Here is an 18,561-nt window from a genome sequence, read left to right on the forward strand (position 1 = left end):
GGCAGACTGATCAGATTTCTTCAGTCATGACGGTGCAACCATACAAATATGTGTGTCAGTCTTGACGTCAAAGGCAGGAAATTTTAGGCTCCTTCGGTGACCACAAAACAAGTCGCCATATAATTAGGTTAACATGTAAGTAACGTGCCTAATTATGTGGAAATATGGCCTACCAACGTGCAGCCAGATGCTCTAAATTAAACTTTGGGTCTATTTCCATCACAGACTGTATAATCCCATAATTACTAGAAACGGTAGAGACACAAGACTGGAGGTGAGCTAAAGCCACACACCAGCCATGTGATGTGTTTATCAATGAAACAGCAAATCAGACTGCCCTAAATGTTCCTTCTGTTTTTAATCTTTTTAAAGAATCCAATTACTTGACATTACTATGTCTTGTAAGTTGGAGTAAAGCAAATGTCAAGTGCTAAGGTGGAAAAAGTGAACTAAAAGTAAACATTTCCAAGAATTCCACTCTAAAACTGCCCATTAAGCTAGTGACGGGAGAGAGAGAGAGAGAGAGAGAGAGAGAGAGAGAGAGAGAGAGAGAGAGAGATAAGTGCATGATGTAATGTTCATAAATACTCCAAATGGACAGTACAGCTCCTGGGCTGCAGTTATTTGGGCAGATGTTTTACCAACGTCACAACCCAAAATAATTTCCATCCACAATGATATTAAAGCCTTCAGTGTCACCTGAACCTTTAAATGTCTTACAGTTTGCTGCTAGTTTGAATCATTAGTTCAGGGCTGTCCGATCTCATCCACAAAGAAACCATTGTTTTGGGTGTGGGTTTTCATGTCAATCAAGCAGAAGCAACACTGGATGCCACCTGTTTAATCAGTTGATCTTGTATGGCTTCTTTTTTCACTGGAATGAAAACCTGAACACACATTTCAGGATACACACTCTGACCATTTCAGGATAAGATTGGACACCTCTGGATTAGATCATTCATTAAAATAAAATGGTAGACATATTTGCAATGGTCTTTGATTTCAGATAAGCAATATGGATCTGTGTAATACTGCTGCCTAAAAAATTGTGTCTGAAGATAAAATGAACCACATTATTGTAAGCAATCTATTAAGACACAGCTTGTGTAAAGAAAGCCATTTTTATACACAGAGCTTTGTATATGGGTCAAAAAAAGAGCACAGAACCCCAGAGAGCAGTGTGACACTTAACACACTCTCTCTCTCTCTCTCTCTCTCTCTCTCTCTCTCACACACACACACACACACACACACACACACACACACACACACACACAAGCCACTGCTTCACTATGCTGTTCGGCTCAAAAAAAAAAACAAAAACAACTCAAGCCCAGGAGACTGATACCTCATAACAGTTAAAGAACTGCATTTCATTGGCTTTTACATATATTATGCACAACGACTATAAAGTTGAATTTCTTTAAGTCTGTGAGTAATTCAGACTAATGTTGGAAGCACTGAGAACCGTCGATAACAAAAACTGTTTGTTTAACAATCATATTGACTATAAGAGAATTTCTTATGTGTCTGACCTCCAAAAGTGTCCTCAGATTTTTAAAAAAGGTAACCAGCAGTCAGACCATCATATATTGCATCAACATACAGTACACAACAACAAGGCTGGGCCACCTACAGAGGCAGAAAGTGTTTTATTCTCCTTGATACTTTTGACTTGTTTAAATACAGCATGTCGGTCTTGCACTCTAAACTGTATGACATGCACTGGAAGAGAAATTAAAGAGTAAAAAAAATACTAGATCGGATACATAATAACATAACATAGCATAATAACAAGCCTAAATCCAGCTGGGGACAGACTTGCCTGGTCTATGTAGAAGGCTGTGCCAGAGCGGATTTCTCTGCGCTGCTTGAGATCAGTCTCAGTCGTGTCTCTGGATAGAGCCACGTACTCAACCTCCCTCTTGGTCAGCTCCTAGAAATCATGACCAGCACACAGTTCAGGTACATGTATTTCTGAAAGCATGGCATGCATGTATAGAGAGGTCATTATTGAAATGCACAGATTAGGTATAAAATTTAACATTGAAGGAAAAAGTTACACAATGTTACCAGATACTGCATGGCAATAGAGCGGCGCAGAGGGCCAGGAGGACCAATCAGAAACACATCCTGTCCCAGCAAATCTTTCTGCATGATCCAGCGTAGGTGCTGAGCGACTGTCTGTGGCATGGACTCGGTCACTGCGCCAAACACACCGTGTCAATGTAATGCAGTGCTGACATATGCATAATGTAAACATTGTAACGCTATCACACGCTGTAACGCATAACCATTAGTAATCCTCAAACAAGACAAAGCAATTTAAACTGATTGAACATTACGTATGTTTCTTTTTTTATTCCAAAAAAATAAACATTATATATTCTCACTTCACTGATTAGACCAGAGAGATGAAATCTATGGAATTCAGCAATTCTTTCCTTTCTCAATGAGCTTCAGCTAAATAACTGATATAACTGAAGGTTTGCCAGAAAACAGAAAACTAGATACAGATGCTACACGATCGAAAAACACCCACAAACCGGTGAAAAAGGTGGCGGCGGAGGGGAGGGGCAGGAGGGAGAAAGTGGAATCAATTAGCTCAAGCTAAACCGAGGAAGTGAGCTGACATTTTTTCTACATTAAAATATGAATGAATGAATTAAATTGGGCCACAGAAGCCTTTATTATCACCACTTATACATTATAGCACACTGGAATAATTGTCTTCGCATATACCATCTAAGGAGGTTGGGGTCGGAGCTATAATGCAGCGCCCCTTTAGCAGGGAGGGTTAAGGGCTTTGCTCAATTGCCCAAAAGTGGCAGCTTAGCAGTGCTGTGGCAGGTTCAATATGATGGAGAAATTTTATTGTCTCAGGAGTGACTGCAGAACATTTCTATACAGAATATTCATAGTTTCAGAAACATTTTCTACATTTATATCAATTCCCAGAAATTGTTACTTTTCAATGTATTATTTTCCTAGATTTTCCCAAGATGTGCATGAACAGTGATGAACTGCAGTTATATGCACACTGAAATACTGAAAACTAGCAATTAAAAAGCTTCAACAGAAGTTCAGCATGATGATCCTGATGAAGCCACAGCCATCCGTGGGCAAAAGCCAAGACAGCAAAAAGGAGGGAAGGCATTACTCTCTCTCTCCCCTGCAATCACAGTGGTACTAGCCAGTGGTGGGTATCTGTGAGCTGGTGTATGTGAAAGAGGGCAGATTTGTCTTTCCTATGTGTCGTTATTTTGCACTGGGAAGTAAAATAAGCAGCAGTTTGTTGGCTGGTTCATGTGTCTCAGAGGAAGCTGCCTCTTCGGTTTGCTTCCCTCTTCAGTTTAAACTTGTTTATTCGTCACATACATATTACAACCATGTGATGTATTGAACTAAGGACATACTTACACAATAATAATAAATAATAAAAAATAAATATCTAAGAAAACTAAATAGTATAATAGTTTATAGTGAAATGTAATGTGGATTATAATGGAATACAATAGATAGAATGCAGCCAGACAAAAGTTTTCCCTATTGTGTAAACTGCTTGGTAGTTGATGGGGTAGAGCTGACTGTGATGACAGATGAACAAATTAAAGGGTAAAACCAAACAAAAAAAGAATTTATCAAAACAAGTAGATCTGTTGCACTTGCTGGGGAAGTATATTCCATCACTAAACATTCTGAATTGCAATGTCATCATTAAGAATATGAAAACAAAGCTCTCACAAGGCTTACTGATTATATTTTAATACTCAGCCTAAGAACACTTAGATTTAAATTTTATTATTTTTTTATCTTAGTTGCCTGCAAATTCTTCTCCATGTAAGAAAGTTCAGATCTTTTTAAGAAATCCCTTATGTCATTCTGTTCAGGAAACAGTAACATGGCTCAATCACACAACTAGAACTGCTCAAAGTTAAACAGAGATTTGATGGCATAAGAAATATTACAGAATTAACCAACAGAAATACGTTTCTGTCGTTTTCTTTTCAATTCCGTTCAAGAAGACAACGCTGTATATGTCACTATTTACAGATATACATAATAATAAACGTTATTGTCTTTTAATTTCTCTCTATTATCTCTCTTTCAAGTTTCTATATTTGTTAGTACACAATGTCTGAATTCAGATATTTCAAAATCCAATCCCACTTTCGTAATATATGGACTTTGTTGCTAAGACTTTTGCTAAATTTATAGGAAATAACATCCAAAATCTTTACTAGACAGAAAATCTTTACTAGACAGAAAATGACTTACTTAAATGACTTACTTATGAGTTACAATTACTTGTAAGTCATTTTCCTCCTGCCCACACACCCCTCACATACAATCTTCACCCTCCTGGTGTCTGGAAAAAGGTACCGAAGCATTCGGGCTCTCACGACCAGACTGTGAAACAGTTTCTTTCCACAAGCCATCAGACTCCTTAATAACTTACCAGAACTGTACTGAGCACAACATACACACGCACATCATCTGTATGGACTGCACAGACCTACACCAACTACACACACTTCCAATATACATCCAACAACTTGTTTACGTGCTGTTTTTGCACACTTTTGCCTCTTTGCACATTGTCTCACATTTCAGTCATTTGCTGTTTTGCACAATCCTTTACAATATCTCAAGTAACTGCTACAATAATACTAGTTCAGTTCATTCCGGTATTTCTGCACACACAATACTGTTGAACATACAGTGTTTACGCTGGTAATCACTGTTTCTGTTTATCGTCTTTTGTGTGTTGTCTTTTTTGTATTGTCTTGTAATTTTTTGTCTGCACTGTCTTTTGTCCTGCACTTTTTGTTTGCACCAGGTTGCACAGATGCACTTTATGTATCTAGGACTAACTTACTAAGTCCTTAGCTCTGTCTTTGTTTTATGTAGCACCATGATCCTGGAGAAACGTCTCATTTCACTGTGTGCTGCAACAGTTATATATGGTTACGACAATAAAAAAGCTTCTTGACTTGACTTATGATGAAGTCATAATAAATGCTTTTGTTGTTTTTGACCTGCTCTTGTTGCCCCCTGAAGGTTTTTTGTTTATTGTGTGCGTATGTGTTCATGTATTTGTCTGATGTTTGTTTGATTGCTGGCGTCTTGTGTTTCTAATGTACATTATAGCTAATACTTAGTACTTTTATTAAATGTATTGTAGTTTTATTGTTATTTCAATATGTACTTTTATTTACTTTTATTTTTTTTTTTAGGGTGACTATTACCATCTGTCTAGGGACTACAGGTGAAAAATAGCCATCTGGCTAACTCTGGCATATTGACAGAAATGTTTATTAATATGCATTGTCCCTGTAATAAATAAATAAATAAAAGAAATGTTTATTCCTTAATTCCATTTTGTTTCCAATTTTGTAACTGATTTGTGTCTATTGTTTACATTTACAGATTTACATTTACAGCATTTAGCAGACACTCTTATCCAGAGTGACTTTTTTTATTTCAGTTTATACACATGAGCAATTGGGGGTTAAGGGCCTTGCTCAAGGGGCCCTTCCGTGACAACTTGGTGGACCTGGGATTCAAACCAATGACCTTCGGTTCAGTAGTCGAACACCTTAACTTAATTGAGAATTGACATTTCAGAGAAATAAGAGTGTTAATTATTAACTCCACTGAGAAAAACACATACTGTGATTCACTGGTACGAGTTCAGGGTTTCTTGGTGTCTTGAGCTTATAGGAGATTTCCCCAATCGTCACTGTGTCACCTGTCAATCAAAGCATGATCAAAGCAAACGTTATATAACGTTATAACAGTGTTATAACAGTAGGGTTATAACAGTAGGGTTTTTATACTTATTTGTTTATTATGCAAACATATTTATTTATTAAAATATTTTCCCAAACTGACTGGTTCTACTTTAGCAAAGCCTAGATATTAGATATAGTGAAATACAGAGGATTTCTAATCTAAATATCAGGGTGTTAAAAGCTGAAGGTGGAGTTTAAAACGTGCATCTTATCTTCTACCTGATGAAGTGTTTATGAGTTTGACCTCATGTTTAAATCCTTCTCTGGACACGAAGGGACACAAAATAGTCCGGAGTCTTCGTGCAGCCACAGCTGCGGCTGTTCCTTTGACTAAAATGTGTGACTGCATGGTGATTAAAAAAAAACATCAAGGTCAAACAGCGAAACAAACGAATATTGTGAAACGTTATTTAATGTTTTCCTCCATGTTCAGTTCCCTAAACCACCGGCAGAAGCTGCTCTGCGGAGGAAAATAGTTGACGAACAGAGCTTATGCGGCTCATAATCGCTCCGTGTGAAACAAAACACACCGTTCTGGTTCCGAGAAAAATGTATGTCTGTTTGGAAGGTGGGAGAAAAATAATAATGACTTTATTATTCTCGTAATTCTTCTTCTTCTTATTATTATTATTATTAATAATTATTATTATTATTATTATTATTATTATTATTATTATTATTATTATTATTATTATTATTATTATTATGTTATTGTTGCTGTGATAACATACATTCATATGAATAGTTTTGCACTCAAGTCTCAATCAGTGAACAGTTGATAACTTCATATACATAGACTTCATGTTATGATTAAAATTAATTTCCCTATTACACAGTTTTTACCAAATACTACACAGTTATAGAAGGAAAGATTTAGAATCACACTCTCCAGTGACACCCTGATGATGGATAAGTTTAATTTTGGGTCTGATTCCTTCCAAGGTTTTTCTCTCATGTAGTTTCAGAGAGTTTCTTTCTGGCCACTGTGACCTCTGGGTTGCTCATTGGGGAGACATTTTATATCGTGGATTTATAGATTACTGAACAAACTATTTTGTGACAATGTCCATTGCTAAAAGAGCTATACATATAAAATGGAATTGTTGTTGTTGTTGCAACGAATGCATATTACAGACACCAATCATCATAGATTGTTTGTGTAATTCATTGACAATGTTTTATACTTTATCTAGTCGAATGTAGTCTATTCATCGAGGCTGTTCGAATGTGATCCCTTAACTTGATGTCTGTAAGAAGCTAAAATTACCCTTAAACCAATTATTATTTGAGACAATTTATTGATTTGATTGGCTTTTACAAGCTGTTTATAAAATACATTTTGCTTTTTTTTTTTATATCTTTACTTAACTGGTCTTATAATTAACCTATACTTGAAACCCCTGTATCGATTACTGCTTCGAAAGATCAAATCAGCTTAATTAATACGCTTAAAGCCTATTAAAGTATTTCCTTTACAGAAAGTGGGCAGTTTTGTCGGTTTTGCAACAATATTGTGTTAAGCTGCATCAGTGGTTACTCATCACTGGACTTCTCCTTTTAGCTACAGTTTAGGTTTAATCTGGGAAACAAGCCCAGAATTGTTTTAAAACAATTTTGTGAACATTACTCCATATAAACATTTATTCTTGAAGTGAATTCCTTGGTGCATCGGAATCTCCAAGAAACTGTTTTCACCATTTCATTTTTCAAACAGCTAAACGCTTGAACTCTGAAAGAAAACAGAAAGGTTCCTCATGGATTGTTGACTCTAGCTTGCTAAAAGGTTTCTACTTGTGACCTTTTCAGAAAGAGAAAACCATACAACACAGAATGCTAGACGCAGTCTTCTCCTACGCTTGTAATCTAGCTTGTATACTTGTAAATGTTTTCTAAATAAATAAATGATGGGATGATGTATAGTCTATCAAGCCACCTCTTGGGTTCACCTCTCAATGAACCCAGATGTTTATTGAGGAGAACTTCATCTTGTCCTTGCTTCACCTGATTAGGAAACAGAGCTCCAGTTCACTTGATCTTATATCTTTAACATAATAAAAACATTTCTCTGTGCCGATTTTGCTTTCAAATCATCTCAACAAAGAAATAGGAAGGATTAGTTGAATTTGTGGAAGGATCAGGTCAAATGACATCATAGGCTACATCCTAGAACGTCCAGCTTCCCTTCTCCAGTGTGTCAAAATAGAACAAGCTCCAGTGGTTGGTTTTTGTACGTAGCCATGGCAATCAGTCCACTTCCTTTTACGGCTTGACATTTATCACGTGGCTCAGAAGACTCAGCCCTTGGAGAGACCCTGAAAGAGGAGGAGGAGGAAGAGGAGGAGGAGGAGGAGGGAAGTGATAAGTGGCGGAGTGGAGAAGCCGTAACAGGCTACTAGTGAGTTGAAGAATCCACCCACGGTGTCCGTGTACACGTTAACACGTTAATTCACCTAAACATTAGTCTGAAAGTGTGTAAAGCGCTGGTGTTTGTGGCCGCGGGACAGCGGGGGGATTTGGGAATATGGACGATGAGCACCAGTACACACGGAGCCCTGCTTGGGAAGAACTGGTGAGTACAACCTCACTGATTTCCTCACCGGAGTTAGGATGAGGAAGGACACATTCTTCATCACTGATTAAGCTTGGTTTCTGTAACACAGGGAGGAGCTTTTGGTTTGGTTGTAGAGCAGAGACCGGTGCCGCTAGGAATCTGTGCGTTTTCCTGCTTTTGTTGCGCTCGGAGGAAGGGACAGGATGATAGACGCAGATAGATAGATACATAGATAGATACAGATACATAGATAGATACATAGATAGATACATAGACAGACAGATAGATAGATAGATAGATAGATAGATAGATAGATAGATAGATAGATAGATCCCCCCCCCCCCAAAAAAAAAAAAAAAAAAAAAAAAGCCAAACTGTTACACTTTCACAGCTCCATCCCTTTAACCTGTGCTCTGTTACTCTGGGGCGAGTTAAAAAGTAGAAGTAAACAACATTCAGAGAGTTGGAGAATTTCACTAGAGTGAATGTCAGTAAACATAAAACCACTACTGAGAGTATGAGAGAAGGGAAAGAACAGAACAGGACAGGATGGAATGGAATACGATTGAACATAGAATAGAATATCACAGAATAGATAATAATAGTATAGAGTGGTATAAAATAGGATAGAATGTTGAGTCGGTCAATATGGTACTTTGAATCATTTTGGATAGATGACATGATAGAATAGAACTTGATGGCATATGATATGGAATAGAACAGAAAATGGAATAGAAACAAATGCAATTCTATATAGAGCAGTGAAGAAAAATGCATAGAATAGAATAATGGAAAGTTCGGACAGAATAATAGAACAATGTGATTAAACAGGCAATGATGTTAAAGAAATAGAAGAGTACAGTAAAGTGTGCTGTGGGTTTAATTAGATTCAAAATGAATTTGTATAGAACAGAATAGAACGCTGTAGAATAGGATATTGTCACGTGATCGGTCGACTACAATCACAGCAAGGTGATTGGCTCACTGTTGTTAACACGTGTGTTCACAAATAATACATGATAGAAATACGATATTTCATTGTCTTATGATAAAATTATGCTCGTGTCTATTGTCAGTAGTTCAGGTGAAAGTAATCAAGTACATAATCCGAGTGCACATGAGTCCCTAACTGTTTTACTGATGATCCTCGTGGTGGAGCCATAAAAAGCCTAAAACTGAAACTTTATAACAAATCATTCAGTAAAAAGCTTTAAGAACCCTTAAAGCCTTAGGCTGGGGGGGGGGGGGGGGGGGAACAAATTTACTGAAATTATATTTCTTTCATATAAAATCAGTATAGAAATGAGTTGCACGCGCCTAAGCCTATGTGGCACATGTTTAGGTGTAACTTTGTTTATAAATCTTGTATCTATATCCTATAAACGACCTGTTTCAGTCATGTACAGTATAGTACACAGACATCAGCCTAGTGCAGAGAAACATCTGTTGCAGTGTGAGTTTGAGCCACCACTAGGGTCTGCTACAGACATTTCCTCCCGGATCTCTTGTTATAATAAAAAAAAAAATACTACTACTACTACTAATAATAATAATGGTGTGAAGCCTTTCAGACTGTGTAAGCACCAGCCTTGAGGATGAAATAAAAGCCTCCCCGACAGGCAGCGCTGCGTACGACATGCCCATCGTGACAGTATGCGGTGTGTAGGACAGAGTGTGTAGGATTGAGCTCAGTGCATATGGGTAGTAGGAAGCGAGCAGAATGACGGCGAAGCGAGCCGCTGTGGAGCCGTTGTGCGGCTCTCCGTGGCTCGTGGAAAGGAAGGGAGCGGCAGCACGCGCTCATCGCAGTTCCGCTGTCACACCACAGGAGCCCCGTGGAGCCGCCGCCACTCAGCACATCAGCGCGGGGTCTGGAGCCGCCGGAGGGTCGGGAGCTGGAGATGAGTCGTCCGACAGCGAGGGCGAGCAGGAAGGGCCGCAGAAGCTCATCAGGAAAGTGTCTACGTCGGGCCAGATCCGGAGCAAGGTAAGAGACCCAAACGTGCCTATATTAATGCATCACCTGTGATGTGACTATAAATGTCTCATAGCAATTCATCCAAAATCATCAGTGCTTACACGCGTTCAAGTTCTGGCCTGCGTGCATGAGCAAAACCACACACTGACTTCTGTACTAACGCTTGTTCTTTCTTTCTGTCTGTCTTTTAAGCTGTGCACCGTTTCACTATTAACATGATGTCCATTAAACCGCTTAAATGGCCACGAACGTCTCTTATAAATTGATCAAACCTGTTGACAGGCTACTTGTTGAAATAACATGATGTTTGGATTCAGTCATTCAGCATAATGTAATCATGGACATAGCACTGCTTTTACATACTCAAGAATTATTAGTGAGGGGAAAAAATCCAATTCGTTTTCTGATGTATTTAGATTTACATGCCGCTGATCTCTAAACATTCCCAATCAACATTTCCATCATTATTCACTGGAATAAACTCATTTAATAGCAGACTACTTGTTGCTCTTTGGGCATTCTGTCCAGTACTCAGTTAGGTGCCACTTTAGGTGAAATGACTGCACAGAAACTTGTTGACATGAAAAAAGTTCCTCTTTTCTGTCTAGTATGAGATCCCCTCAATTATTGACTGCTGCTCTCTAGCCTCACTACATTATTTAAGAAGGCTATATTTAGAGGCTTGTGCTCTGGATCATGAACCAATGCAAGAAAGCTTTTGACATGTTAATTAAGAGCCCATTACACACAACAGATGGGTAAATAGAGACTCCTTAAAATGTTAACAGGAATTGAGAGAGCTCTTTAAAGTTGTCATTCTATCCCTCATCTTCACATTTCTTTACTGATCACAAGACAGTATCAATACCATTAATAACTGAGGTGTTCTCCTCATGACATTACAATAAGTGTGCAAAACCTGCATTATGCTTTTATGCATATTGCATATGCTGTTATGTGTTAAGAGGAATATTATAATAAAAACAACAATAATCAACAGCGAGCTGTAAGAAATTACAGATGATTATATACATACTGTAATAGGTTACTAATCAGACCTAAACTCTGGCTTTGGAAAGAGTAGTTCTTTTTCAAAATAAAGCTTAAATTATTGAGAAGGTTAATGTTAAGAGTACCGTTTGCGTTCAGCCCCTTTAAGAGCCCTAAACAGGACATCTGTATCCTCAGCGGGGAACATAAGCGCAGTATGGTTGCTAAATGAATTTCTGTATGTGTAAAAAGTTAGTATGTGCTTATGTGTATTTACAAGATAGGTGTGTGTGTCTGTGTGTGTGTGTGTGTGTGTGTGTGTGTGTGTGTGCGAGCAACAGAAGAGAGGCTGTACAGTATGGGTTGTACAGTATGTGCACACAATATAATCTCTAATGACCAAAATAGCCAAAAACAGAATAGATGACATGTAGCATGACAAAATAAAATAAAATAAAAAAAAAAAATAATCTACGTTTAGTGATGCTTTCATTTAATATCTGCAAAAGGATGAAGGGAACATATAAAGGAAATCAATCTAAAATTGCATCCTTTTACATTTTCAAAGATTTAATAAAAATTTAGTTTGTTGTTCTAGTAATTATATTGCCTATATACATCTTCTGTGATGTCCAAAATGTGTAGTGATATAATTGATTATTGTACTGATTTGACATTGTCGTATTGCAAAGCCATTATGCAGTATAACTTTTTAAAAAAGAACAAAGCTGAGAAATAATTAAGTTATTTTCTGATAGCTGCTGGACTTGTTTTAACTGGACCTCTGCCGAAGCAGACTGCGCACTGGGCTGTGATGTGTGCAGATTAGCAGTAATGGAGCACACAGCCTCTGAGTGTTCCACCTCATTGTTTGCACAACTTGGCTAATCATAGAGACTGTCTATGGCTTCCTGCCTGCTCCTCGTCCACTGACACACACACACACATACACCACTTATATACAGCCACACACACACACTCACACACACACACATACACACACCCACACACACACACACACTCACACACACACACACACACCACTTATATACAGCCACACACACACACACTCACACACACATACACACACACACTCACACTCACACACACATACACAAACACTCACACACACCCACACACACTCACTCACACACACACACTCACACGCACACACACACACACACACTCACACACACACACACAGCTGTCCAGATGCGGTGGATCTTTTACTGCAGGGGTGCAATGGCAGTTTTTCACCCTGATTTGCTGATGCCATGGCGACCAGCTGGTAGGCCTCCGTCTTCATCAGTATAAGGTGTAGCAGCAGTAGGCTTTGAACAGGATGCTCAGAGGCTTTCAACATTAGTTACACTGACAGAATAAGTTTTCAAACATGCAAACAAAATGAATAATTGTTTTAATCTCTTCGTCTTATGAGGTGTAGATTTGGTTTCCGTAGCACGGCACCACTCAGTGTTTATTCAGTAGGTTTCCCACTCAACACTCAGGCTATTTGTGATGCCTGTTGCAGGTTTTCTATGAAAGCATGGTAAAAAATTGGGCAACACTGCAGCCTTTCAGATAAATATCAATAAATAATAGAAAAAAATATATATTTTTTCTGATAAAACTGCTAGGGAGCATTTTTAAAAGCAGTGATATTTAGTTATTAATATAGTAATATAAAGTTTTAATTCTTATTCTTCTCATTGATTCTGCCTGTAGATGCATTTAATAATTATTAGTAATTATTTTAATGGCTAAATTGTTGCCAAGTAAAAGGTTTTTGTAAAAAAAATTCAATTGACTCTAAATGATGCAACATTTATTTCAGCTGTTTATATGAGGACTGTTTACTTCATGCCTATGATGCAAGTAAACATATAGTTAGACTTCCCTTTTTTCAGTAACTCTGTTGATTCCTCAGCTGAGGCTTGATTCCTCGGCACAAGAGCTGTGTGAGATCTAATTTTGCTTTATGTGTATTACTGTCCTTTAAATGGTAGAGACCATTAAACTATCAAACTTACATAAAAAGGTGTGAAGAGTTTGTGAATATCAGTGCTTTAAACTTTTAATGCACAAAAAATCTAACAGTGTAACAGTTACTCTGTTTTCATGTGCAGTGATGCGATTATCCATGGTCTGGGAAAATTTTATAGTGCAATTAAAACCTGAAATGCACACAGCTGTTTCATTTAAAGCTTACAACAATATTGTTGACCAGACATGTCATTAATAATGCATAGAAAAATTGCACAGATGAAACTGGATGCTACAGCCAGAAGTGTTAGACAAGCCTTACATACTGTTTTTAAGTCTTATCTGATTTGCTTTACCAGTAAAAATGACAAAAGAGTGAAAGAAACCAGGAGACCAATGTACCATTCTACCGTATTCCTAATGTAAGAGCAAGTGCAGCTCAGAAAGCTCAGATCCAGGTGTACTGATAAGGAGGGGAAATCCATGATAAGACTGATAGAGAGGTCTGCAATCATGTCTGACAAGTCAAGTTATTGAGTTAGGGATATCTGCTTTTTCTGTGTGTCCTGTGCCCTGTGCTCTAATGCATGAATAAGATGCACTGTTGTTTAGATAGTGGAGCTGGAAGAATGGAATTGCCACCGGCATGAAGCAGAATAAACACCGTCTGTTTTTGTAGTTTGCTATACAGTCAGATCATCCATTTTTCACACATAGGGCTCTAATTTCATGCAGGTGCAGGCGTAATTTTTGGCGGCATTACACTAACATGAATCTAATTAGGTTAGGTAAAATCAAATTTTCCTTTTTGCTCTCACGACAAAATTTGAACACTTCCTGCACAGACAACAGGAGTTAGACTGTTCGACTCTGCCAGTGGAATAATTAAGTAATCTTAAAACACCCACTCAGAGTTGTTCAGACCTCCACTTAGTGCAAGCAGAAGACCTGTAACATCCTGATATCAAGTAAAGCTTTAAAAGGTCTTCCCTATTTCCAACATTCCAGTTTATTTATTTTGCTATACTTTAATGCTAATGAGCTACTAACAAACCTTCAAGACCACGAACTAAATACAACAGACTGAATTATTTTTTCTACACCTTAGCACCAAAAAGCCTTATTGTATTAGGATATTTCTGCAAAATGTATCATGAGATAAGTATGAGATAAGATAACTAGAACGTACATTTCCTGAAGAAAATGTGAATGGTGCTTGCACGTGGCAAATCCCGGAGGCTAGTCGAGACGAGCATGTGACGTCATCTGAATACTCTTGAGGAAGTTTTCCTCATTGTGCTGAGTGTTTTGATATGTCACATGTCCATGTTGTGCTAATTTTTTATTTTCACGTGACTTCACGTGACGTCATCAAAATACACGTGAGGAAGTTCCCCTCATTGTTGTGAGTGTTTTAATGTCACATGTCCATGTTGTAAAAAGTTTTTTGATTTTGCATATTTTGGGGGCGGGGCTGCGGCACAACCGGAAGGCCAGTCGGTACACCAATTTAAAAGTTTGTTCAGAGTATCACCCTAAAGGAGCTGGCCGAGTTTGGTGTAGATACTTCGAAAGCTTGCCGAGTTATAAACCTCCAAAGTTCATAATGGGAGTCTATGGGAAAAAAGGCCACTTTGAGACCCAGTACCGGAAGTACCGGTACTCGGATCGCTTATAAAAGTCATAGCACACCTCTCCTCAATGAGCCGGTCGATTTGACATGTCATTCATGGGTCTAGGACAAAAGCTGCAGGACAAGTTACGCGCCGAAGTTTTGTCCGGCACAATAGTAATAATGTTGCTTTGCAAGCACCATTAATTAGAAGATAACTAATGCTGTAAAAATGTCCAGTAATACATTTATTGTATGTATGCAAAGAGACAACATTCTCGAAAAATGGAAAATTTAAGCAGTACAGTGTGTTATACTGATTGCTCTTGTAATACTTCTGGCATCAGCAGATGTGTAACAAACTGAATCTAATGTCAGGGTCACCAAATGTATTGTCCCTATAAACATACAGAATACACCTAGAGTGTGAACACTTGAGAAAACACATAGATAATGTAACATAAATTATATTAGGAAGATGTTACTGCAAACGTCTGTCACTATTGGCATGTTCTCGTTTCTTAAAGAGAAACTAAGCATAAAATCTGAATAAAAACACAAATATGCGTAAAGTATAAGATTATATTAGAAGTAAATAGTCACTGATGGGGTTGTGTGATTCCCATATGAACATAATCCAACAGCACATGCTCAATTATCACATGCTAAATTCTTTTGTCCCTCTTATACAAGTCGTTTGCCAATAACTACAGGTTTTTACAAAAAGAAAACAAATCAAACCATTCAGACCAGTCAGATTAGAGAATTAGACAGCATATAACACAGCAATCACATGTTATTTCTGTGATCCACTTTACAAACCAGAAGGTTCATGGGAAATAGTGACTCCGTATTTTTCTGTTTAAAGGTACTAAGTCTTTCCCATATATCATGGGCTATGTTCATTGATTTACAGTGGGGATTTTACAGATCAGCTCTGTTGATAATACAGGGAGTAAAGACAGAAATCCCTCTATAAACCCATTTGCTTCCAGAGTTACTGGGTTCCTGTTGGAGCCAGAAGATTAGACAAAGCTTCTCCTTTCAAATATGATTCCCTGCTCTTTCACAAGGGGTTTGTAAGCAAAGCATTAGAGAGAAAATTGTCCTTGGAGGAAGTTGAATTAGCCAATATGTTCCCCTCATTATGTAATTTCTATTTTCATCCTAGTGGCTCCAGTTGATACAGTATTTCCCATCTCACATGATTTCTTTTCGCAATGATTGATCGGTTGGTGTGTGACTGTGTCAAACACTAATATTCTCCTGACCCTAAACACCACTGTATTTAGATATGACATTACAGTTGGTAATTGCACTTGCCACATTTTGGCCAAAGGACTGTATTCATAGGCTGTCTGGAAGATATATGTTTGCATTATGTGTGTATATTGGGGGAGGGGAGGCAAGTCGGAGCTAGCTTCTTTTCTTTGTTAAGCAGCTTTAATGGCTGTTCTCTCCTCTCCTCCCTCCCCTGCTGACTGTATAGCAGTGTTTCAGTGGCTGTCATTCCTTCCGCCTCCCCACGCCTGAGCGTCCTGACCAGTGTAATTGTTACCTTGTGTGCTGCCTCCTCTGTACACAATGGCTCTGTGTCGCAGGAGATGAGAAAATTATGTGCAACATTTGACAAGGTGTAATTGCTGGACCAGTTTAAACCCTACTGCAAAGTTTTAGTGAAAGTGGTATTTTTAACTTCCATGGTGGCAACGGCATGTTTGTGTTAATGTAGGGCTCTGATCATGCTCTGCTAACACAAAGCCTGAAAAGTCATCACCGGGGAGGCAACGTGTCCCTGCTGCTCTTTTGTGATTTCACCAAAGATCATTTATTTTTCAGTTGCTACTTTGTGCCATCCATGAAACTGGAGAGTCTCATGTTGTAATTGTTTGATGGGGAGAATGTGTGAATATCTGCTTCTGCAGCATCACCATCGAAGCAAAGGTGAGATTCTTAAGGTGAAAACATTCGGGGGTAATTCCACATATCATTCCTTTAAAAATAAAATAAATGGCGTAAATCATAAGCTCAAAGCAGAACCATCTGCCACAGTCATAGCACTGTTTAAAATCTAGTCTTCCAAGCAAGTCCCTTTTCTGACTTTAATATTCACCCAGAACAGTTTTAGATCAAGAGCAAGTGGATCACTGATCCTCAATTAGACTTGCAACAGCAGTAGACATTGGTATGATATCTTGGTTTAGGGTTTTAATACTAAATGCAGATCATTTAGTTGGAATGTAGCACTATGGAATTTTAACATTAAAATGTATTCTTCCGATTGCATTTTATGCCACAAAACCTCATGCCAAATGTTGTAGACAGAAAGATCACCACTTATTTACAGCACTCAAGCCACTAACTAAAACTCTAAGTAATGGTCATAATTTATTTATGCAGTGCCGGTACTTACATTGAAAGCATGGACAGATTGGAACTACAGTACCTCATTGTATTTGTTCATTCAATTTATTTCATTGTTGTATGATGTCGTATAGGTTTGACATGTGGAGGACAATTTTTTTTGTTCAATTTTACATAAACAGTGAATCAAAGAAGGCCAAGCCCTTTATAACTATATTCCTTGAATCACCTGATTGTACATTGTTAATATTTAAGCTGGTCAGGATTGACTTTTAGAGTCCATTCATTGAAAAATCCAGTCAGATAGAATGTACTGCATAAGACAAGGTTCTTTAATATAATCAAACAATATTTATCTAATAATTAATGCCAAATATTTTGAATACATTTCTTATTCAGAGAAAGAAAAAAATGTAATTTATACACACACACACAGTCGTATGCAAAAAATTTAGGAACCCGACAATTTCCATGATTTTCTTTTAGAAATATTTGGGTGTTTGGATCAGCAATTTCATTTTGGTCTATCAAATAACTGAAGGACACAGTAATATTTCAGTAGTGAAATGAGGTTTATTGGATTAACAGAAAATGTGCAATATGCATGAAAACGAAATTAGACAGGTGCATAAATTTGGGCACCCCAACAGAAAAGTCATCAATATTTAGTAGAGCCTCCTTTAGCAGAAATAACAGCCTCTAGACACTTCCTATAGCCTGTAATGGGTGTCTGGATTCTGGATGAATGTATTTTGGACCATTCCTCCTTACAAAACATCTCCAGTTCAGTTAGGTTTGATGGTTGCCGAGCATGGACAGCCCGCTTCATATCACCCCACAGATGTTCAGTGATATTCACGTCTGGGGACTGGGATGGCCATTCCAGAACATTGTACTTGTTCCTCGGCATAAATGCCCAAGTAGATTTTTAGTAGTGTTTTGGGTCGTTGTCTTGTTGAAATATCCAGACCTGGCGTAACTTCAGACCTGCCGTAAATTTTGTGACTGATTCAACATTATTCTCAAGAATCTGCTGATATTGAGCTGATATTGAACTTTAACCAGATTCCCATTACCGGCACTTGCCACACAGCCCCACAGCATGTGTTCTTTAATCACAATGCATGACGGCCCTTGTTATGACCAAATAACTCAATTTTTGTTTTATCACTCCACAGCACCTTATTCCATTATGAAGCTGGCTTGTCCAAATGTGTGTTTGCATACCTCAAGCAACTCAGTTTGTGGCGTGTGCGCAGAAAAGGCTTCTTTCGCATCACTCTCCCGT

The 18,561-nt window shown here is 38.0% G+C and overlaps 2 protein-coding genes across 4 annotated transcripts in view; one reads left to right on the forward strand and one right to left on the reverse strand.

Moving 5' to 3' along the window:
• Window positions 1-6,268, reverse strand: part of vwa8 (von Willebrand factor A domain containing 8) — a 62,119-nt gene extending 55,851 nt beyond the window's left edge. The window contains exons 1-4 of the mRNA XM_060876416.1: window positions 6,015-6,268; window positions 5,675-5,752; window positions 2,074-2,204; window positions 1,826-1,936 (exon numbers count right to left, since the gene is read on the reverse strand). Of these exons, the coding sequence (XP_060732399.1) occupies window positions 1,826-1,936; window positions 2,074-2,204; window positions 5,675-5,752; window positions 6,015-6,144 (450 nt within the window). The 5' untranslated portion in view covers window positions 6,145-6,268. The remainder of the gene's footprint in view (window positions 1-1,825; window positions 1,937-2,073; window positions 2,205-5,674; window positions 5,753-6,014) is intronic.
• A 1,874-nt stretch (window positions 6,269-8,142) lies between these two features.
• Window positions 8,143-18,561, forward strand: part of dgkh (diacylglycerol kinase, eta) — a 54,368-nt gene continuing 43,949 nt past the window's right edge. For 2 of the 3 annotated variants that reach the window (XM_060876417.1, XM_060876418.1), the window contains exons 1-2: window positions 8,143-8,364; window positions 10,175-10,333. In XM_060876417.1, coding sequence (XP_060732400.1) covers window positions 8,317-8,364; window positions 10,175-10,333 — 207 coding nt within the window. In that variant the 5' untranslated portion in view covers window positions 8,143-8,316. Of the gene's footprint in view, window positions 8,365-10,023; window positions 10,334-18,561 lie in introns of those variants that run through there. The other variant, XM_060876421.1, reaches the window with a different exon arrangement.

This window comes from Tachysurus vachellii, chromosome 8 (assembly GCF_030014155.1).
Source record: "Tachysurus vachellii isolate PV-2020 chromosome 8, HZAU_Pvac_v1, whole genome shotgun sequence".
NCBI lineage: Eukaryota > Metazoa > Chordata > Actinopteri > Siluriformes > Bagridae > Tachysurus > Tachysurus vachellii.